The 7653-nt window shown below is 39.4% G+C and overlaps 1 protein-coding gene across 3 annotated transcripts in view; it reads left to right on the top strand.

Annotated features, from left to right (window-relative positions):
- Positions 1-7653, top strand: part of ngef (neuronal guanine nucleotide exchange factor) — a 101341-nt gene that overhangs the window by 49934 nt on the left and 43754 nt on the right. For all 3 annotated transcript variants that reach the window (XM_043701979.1, XM_043701980.1, XM_043701981.1), the window contains one exon: positions 2932-3212. In XM_043701979.1, the coding sequence (XP_043557914.1) occupies positions 2932-3212 (281 nt within the window). The remainder of the gene's footprint in view (positions 1-2931; positions 3213-7653) is intronic.

The raw sequence follows: 7653 nt of genomic DNA, 5'->3' as shown, positions 1-7653 counted from the left end.
TCCTCTCATTTATCTGTCCACCCTTCAGGCTCTCTGCCTGTATTCCTGATGAAGGGCTTTTGCCCGAAACGTCGATTTTACTGCTCCTCGGATGCTGCCTGAACTGCTGTGCTTTTCCAGCACCAATCTAATCTAGACTCTGGTTTCCAGCATCTGCAGTCATTGTTTTTACCTAATTGATTTTCTCCTCCGAGGGCTGAGAATGAGACCAGTTTTATAGTAATGCTGCACAATGACACTGATTAAGAAATGGGAAAATACAATGTTTCTGAAAATAGAGTAATTTAGTTGCAAGGGTGCTAATTGGAAAACAGTTTATTGGATGTGTGTCCAGTTCCTTCACACAATGCAACATCCTGACAGTATCATGGTTCCATTCATCTTCCCAGGTAGGTGTTAAAGTCTTTTCTGGAGTGGTGAGGTGCTTCCATTATCCTGTGGTACCTATCTGTCTGTCCCACTCTTTGTGTGGCTTTGCTGTTGCTGGGTTGTGAAACTGCCCTGAGGGCTTTGAGCCTCTGTCATGTCCATGGGAGTTTGAAAGTGTATTCCATTGTCTGCGTATCATCTGACCCAGTTTGTGAGTTGCTCGGGAATTCTGGGTGTCCTGGTACAATTTGGCCAATTTGCTTTTGTGGGCCTATTGTGGGTTAGCAAATCTTTTCCCACAGTTGCCAAAATATATGATCTAACACTTTCCTACATTAATCTCTATCATTGAAGGTGTTGCCCATTCATTAATCCTATCTGTATCCTTTTGCTGATTCCTTTTGTCACCATCACAACATGCCTTCCCATCTATTTTTGTATGATTGGCAAATTTGAAGGAAATCTGGTGTCCTTATCTGTCTGGACTACATGAAACTCCAGATCTGTAGCAATAGATCTTAGCTATGATGGTCCTTAATAAGTCAATCAGATCAAGAATAATATGGACGGACCACAAATGCCAGCCTTGCTGGTGACATCCACATCCCAGGAATGAGGAAAAAAGGAACTTAGATTTTATCTTTCGCCCCACACTAAGAAATTGAAAGCTAGACTTTTAAACCAATCGATTCTTATATAGGCTGACTCAGATGAAGACGTTTTGAGAATGTCTCACAAACACCTTATCCAGCTCCTCTGAAGGACATTCTCAGAGCCCTGCCTGTTGCAAGATGTCAGTGCTTTGGTATTCAAAGGCAAAACTGTTGACCATTTCAGTATCTTACAACTTGAATATCCAAACCTGCAGAGCACCATTTGATAACGCTGTCTACTTTGATTGGGAAGATTATGGGAGACCTCATCGCACGACCTAAGTTGAATGTAACTGTAAAATGACAGAGGACTGACTTAACATTCTGCAAATACATCAGTAAGACGATGTGTTGACTTTGCATTTCATTATCGGTTGGACTATAGAGTTTCCAGGGATGAATGAAATACTCCAAACACATCTTTGGGGAGATTTCTCAAAGTTATTTTCACAATGTTTATAAATTGATCTTTAATTCCTGGGAATTCAAGGACAACCCGGGATGGTGGAAAACCTTGATCAAAAGTTAGATTTCAGGCCTGAAGGCCCATAGATTGTGGAACCTAACAATACTGAACCTGCTGGAGCCATCTGCTCCATCTTCAGTCCGAGCATTCAGGGTCAGAAAGAGGTTACACAATTTACATATTCCCACAGATACCTACATGACTAGAAAAAGGTATTGGATGCAAAGTGTTGTGCTGCCCAGAGGGAACAAGCAGTTTAAAAAAAACCCTGTAATACTTGGAAGTGACAGTGGTAGTCACATCCAAGCTCGATTTGGACCAATGTGTGGTATTTGGAAGTTTTACTGTTTTTATCCTTCTGGGTGCTGGTTTAGTTGGCAGCATCTCCTTCCCCCAGAAATCTTTTGACTATACCTGCGCTGAAATTGGTAATAAAAATTGTTTAATCTTCTTCAATGCGGGTACAGTGCATGACCTAAGCACAGATGGGCAATGTGGATTCCACATCTACCTCTCCTGTTAATCACCAAGCTAAAGTCACACAAATGTTTAGATTCAGATGTTCATGTCATAGTCCTATCTACTACAACAGTTGTATGATCCCACATCCAGCCCCGCCAAAAAATCTCCACTTCCCCAAGCAGAGCATCCACCCTAACTGTGCTCCATTACAAAGATACATCCAGGGCAAAATCAGCACCCACCAAGTCTGGGTTACAGTCAGTTTGCATTGCACTGCCCCTGAGGTTGGAACAAATTATATTTGAAGACCTGAGAAGTTTTGGCTGTTCTTTGTTTGGAAACTAATTACTTGACCTCTCTTTTCTCCTTTGCCGGACATTCCACTAAATATATATCATAAATCATGGATGACCTACTTCAAAGTGTTTGCTAATGAGTCTGTGAAGTTGGATGCTGGGAATGACCTTAATGTCTGTTTGATTCTCATTCTTTGTGAGAACTAACTTGGAAGTCATTGATTCCATTCTTATGAAGGCAAAGGGTAACTGAGTCACTCTGCTTATACAGATCTCAGCAGTTTGAAAACACATTCCCTCTAATCTGTCATTTAAATAGGTTTTTGTGTTCCAATGTTGTCTTTACTGTGCCTTTGTGGATTATGTTGCAAGAAAATGCAACCTTTGAAAATTTTCAGAATTGTCTGGATAACTGTGCTGCTAATGAATATTGCAGAGTGTTTTAAATTGAAGGAAGGATTAGGATGCTGATAGTACCACAGGCTGGCTCTGTTCATCCTGAAATGTTCATTATAACCATTTGTAGATAAAACAATCACAAGCTAATAACATAGATCTAAGAATTCTCCTACTGTTTCTCGTGATCTGATAAACTGCCTTGAACTGCAGGCTATTACCACATAGTGCTTGTATGCTTAGTTAATCTGATTCATCAACTGAAATACACCAATTTGTATTACCCTAGAACTTCTGTACCAGGAATATCGGGAAAAGAGCACCATTCAAGAAATTGAGACAAGACGGATGCAAGATTGCACTGAAAAAGACAGGCCAGAGTTCACAAACAAAGCTGAGCCTCAGGAAGGAAAGACTGATGCCAATGCACCTGCTCAAATGATAACACAGCCAGTAAAACTTAATCAGAGAACAAATAATCTGGGCATGAAATTATGGCAGAATTTAGAAAAAGTGAGGAACAGCACAGTGCTGAGTACTCTCAGTCGCAAGGAAATTAAACTCCAGGAGGTAAGGCAGGAATAAAGGCAACGCCTGTGCACAGTTTATGTTTCATGTATTATTCATCCTAAAACCTTTGATTCTTCAAAATCAATGTCACTCATTCTGCAAACTGTTTCCATCAGTTAACTGTAACCACTTTTGCTCTCACAAGATTGCAAATGACAAGGAATAATATCAGCCATTTAAATTTTTTCTTTCTCGCAATAACATCGGATTTCTGTGTTCACTAGAATTCCCAAAAACCAAAGAGAATTTGCTAGAATTCAACAAGAAGGAGATTAGGTTTTTGTTATGCCTGAGATGCAATCTAGTTGCTGATTAAAGTTAGGAATTAAAATGGTTTGAATTAGGAATTCAATAAGATTCTATCTTCTAGTGTTTCAAATTTTGAATGTTAATAGAGACAATGAGCCCAGTTGAGTTCAGTTCTAATTTTATACATGGTTTATGTTATATTCCTTGAAATTGCCATGGTGAATTTTAAGTATTTTATGAACTGAAGTTGTTTTGATACCCTAATGCACCAATCATTCATTATTGTAACAATGATCTTAATTTAAAATTACAAGAAATCTTTAATAATTTAAGATAAGTTTTAATTTTATTTGCATACAATGAATTCTCACTTAAGTTTGTCAGCTAACATAGAGGAAAAATTCCTGCAGTTTTCTGTTTGTAATGAAGTTACAAACACATTCTTCAAGAATGAGTTTGCAATCTTGATGTCGATAGGAGCTATTGTAAACCATCCTTCACAGTGATGACAGATAATAATAATCAGAAAGCAAATTTCTGTGGGGGTCTTGTGACTCTGTAGGTACTGTCCCTGCCTCTGAGTCAGACTCTCTGTGTTTAAGCACCTCTCTATGTTGTTGGTAATGAGAGGAGCACTCAGAAACAGACTGATAAACAGCCTTCTAAACCTTCCACCACTTTTGCACTATTTGCGTGACAACATCAAACAGACAGTTCAGTGGAGATTTTGACCACACTACCCAGTTGCAGGGATTTCTAAACATTTGCCACTTTTTAATGTAGCAAAAAAAATATAACGTGCATGACAATAATTGAAAAATGTTACTATGAAAGAGCAGTATAACATAAAAGAGGAATTGACTTCCAAGCATGTCAAATGTTCATGTTTTATGCAGATAGTTAATATTCACAACAGGTAGCTGGGGTGAGTTTGTTTTTCCAGATGATCAAACAGGAATTAATATTTCTCAGTCTGTACATGGCTCACCAGGATAAACCAATGTAAATCTGAGTGTAATCTTCCCATCCACTACCAGTTCACACCTCACAGATGATATCTTGTGCAGCAGATTTTTTTTTTCTCAGCAGACTGGAGGTCTTGCTATTAATACTGTGTGACTGGAAAACCCCAGCCATGAACTGCAGCATAGTGGAATCTTCAAACGAAGCAACAACGTTAAGGAGACTTTCAAATTGGTAATAAGGGCAATTTGGGAGAAGATGTGAGTACTTTCACTTACTGAATAGGGGAGAGAAGAAGAGGGTACACCTTTGAAATCAAGACAGCAGAGGAAGCAGAAAATGTGCCTTTGTGAACTGGAGGTGAAAGAAAACTATTTTTAAAAATTGAACTAAAAATAAACTGCTTACTGTATTGCATTGTTCAAATGATGAAAACTTCCACAAACTGTTCTGACAATTAATATTTTGTAAAATTAATGTCCTTACTTATTCAATGAAGCATGCAGGGGAGCAAGTCAGAAGCAGTGCCAGGGATATTACAAAATGTGGTCAACATGCTGAAGCTACTATAGGGGTCTACTTCCATGTGCCAAGCAGCAGATATAGCATGAAATGGGCAGAGCTAAGTGGTCCCACTATCAACCAATACAACCTAAGCTTTGCAGTACAGCCACATCCATTAGTGAATGGTAGCTAAGAACTGAACACCTAACAGTAGATTTGTCCCTTCCAAACAATATTGTTATTGGACCAACTCCACATGGACTGCAACGGTTCAAGAAGACAGTTCACCAACACCTTCTCCAAGGCAAATTGAGATGGGCAATACATGCTAGCCCTGTCAGTGAAACCCACACCCTACAAAGACATTTTGAAAAAGAATCTTTTAGACTGCTGAAACTACAGGATCCAGATACACATTGAAGGTAGAATCATCTGGCATTTACTCAGTGAAGTATGTTATGAAGATGTGGGTATACTTTAAGAGCGTTGAAAGCAGCAGAACTACTGGACACAGCACCAAATGTTCTCACTAAGGTAACAATGTAACACTGGGTCAAACAACTTGATTAGTTCATTGCCTGGAGACAAAAATAAATTTAAATTCAGCCAATCAGTTTGAATTATACCCTGAAAAAAAATCAATTTCCAATCAAGCTTGATTTGAGTGTATTGACAATCTTAAAAGCCAATGGCACAATCCGATGCTATGGGGTATCATATCAGGGGAAAATTGAACAGTTGAGAGGAGAACTGCCAAGACCAAGCATGTAACAGACTGCTTTAAAAAATCTCTCTTAAAAGTGCCTTTTCGATCAGTAACTTGTGATGCAGAATTTCTTAACAAGGAGAAAAGAAGACACAGGAAGATCCGAAGACCAGAACCTACAGCAGCCTGGTTTTGAGATAAGAAATGTTGTTTTATAAATCTTAATTGGGAGTTTTATCAGACTAGTATTATAGAAGCGAAGGTAAAAGATAAGTTGGTGAAAGAAATTTCTGCATTTGTAACCATAAATGGGCGATATGAGTTTAAAGTGATGCCCTTTGGAATAAAGAATGCACCCACCACATTTCAACAACTCATGAACAGAGTTGTGGCTGGGTTAACAAACTGTGCAGTCTATTTGGACAATGTAGTGATCTTTAGTAAGTCCTGGAAGGATCACATGGTACAGTTGGCAGAGCTCTTTGCACAACTGCAAGAAGCAAAACCGGTGATAAACTTAAAACAAAACTGAATCCTCAAAAGCAGAAGTGATGTTCTTGGGACATAACATCGGTCATGGAAGGTTGACCCCACAGAACGCAAAGACGAAGGCCATTGAGGAATTTCCATGACCAACCTTGAAGAAAGAGGTGCTTTGATTCTTAGGACTCAGCGGATTCTGTCAGAGGCCTGTTACAAACTTCAGCAATATAGTGGCACTGTTAACCGATTTGCTGAAGAAGAACACAAAGTTTCGGTGGACAGAACCATTCCAGGGTGCACTCGACCATTTGAAATTGATATTAACCACCAAACCAGGTTAAGCTACACCAAACTTTTCAAAACCTTTTAAAGTCGCCATCGGTGTTAATGGCATTGGAGTTGGAGCTGTATCCTATAGGAAAATGAGGATGGCATTGAATTGCCAGTTGGTTATTTTTCAAAGAAGATCAACATCAGCAGAGGAAATACTCCACAATCGAAAAGGAACCATTGAGTTTGGTACTGGCCTTACAGCATTTTAATGTGTATGTTACGAACAATGTGTCGGAGATGATTGTGTACACTCACCACAATCCGCTTACATTCTTAGAATGTTTTAAAGATAAGAATATGAGACTATTTTGTTGGAGTCTTATGTTACAGATTTTTAATTTTAAAGTCATACATGTTGCAGGTTGGAAGAATGTAATTGCAGATGTGTTATCACAGATTTAACTGAGAGAGTTTAGATGAGATTTGCATTTATTTAATATTTTATGTATATATCGAGGTATACGGGAAGAAGTTCAGGGGAACTTATATGAAAGTTATCAGTATGTTAGGGTAATGTGTTTAAAAGGTAGAAAAAAAATGAAGCCATCTTTTAGAGTCAGAGAGTCATAGAGATGTACAGCATGGAAACAGACCCTTCGGTCCAACCCATCCATGCCGACCAGATATCCCAACCCAATCAAGTCCTACGTGCCAGCTCCCGGTCCATATCCCTCCAAACCCTTCCTATTCATATACCCATCCAAATGCCTCTTAAATGTTGCAAGTTTACCAGCCTCCACCACATCCTCTGGCAGCTCATTCCATACACATACCACCTTCTGCGTGAAAAAGTTGCCCCTGAGTCTCTTTTATATCTTTCCCCTCTCACCCGAAACCTATGCCCTCTCGTTCTGGACTCCCCATCTACAGGAAAAAGCATTTGCCTATTTACCCTATCCATGCCCCTCATAATTTTGTAAACCTCAATAAGGTCACCCCTCAGTCTCTGTCGCTCCAGGGAAAACACCCCAGCCTGTTCAGCCTCTCCCTATAGCTCAAATCCTCCACCCCTGGCAACATCCTTGTAAATCTATTCTGTACCCTTTCAAGTTTCACAACATCTTTCCGATAGGAAGGAGACCTGAATTGCACACAATATTCCAACACTGGCCTAACCAATGTCCTGTACAGCTGCAACATGACCTCCCAACTCCTGTACTCTGACCAATACTCTGACCAATAAAGGAAAGCATACCAAACGCC

The sequence above is a fragment of the Chiloscyllium plagiosum genome, chromosome 13 (assembly GCF_004010195.1).
Source record: "Chiloscyllium plagiosum isolate BGI_BamShark_2017 chromosome 13, ASM401019v2, whole genome shotgun sequence".
Lineage (NCBI taxonomy): Eukaryota > Metazoa > Chordata > Chondrichthyes > Orectolobiformes > Hemiscylliidae > Chiloscyllium > Chiloscyllium plagiosum.
The sequence above is the reverse complement of the archived record's forward strand: the minus strand, read 5'-3'. Positions and strand labels throughout refer to the sequence as shown.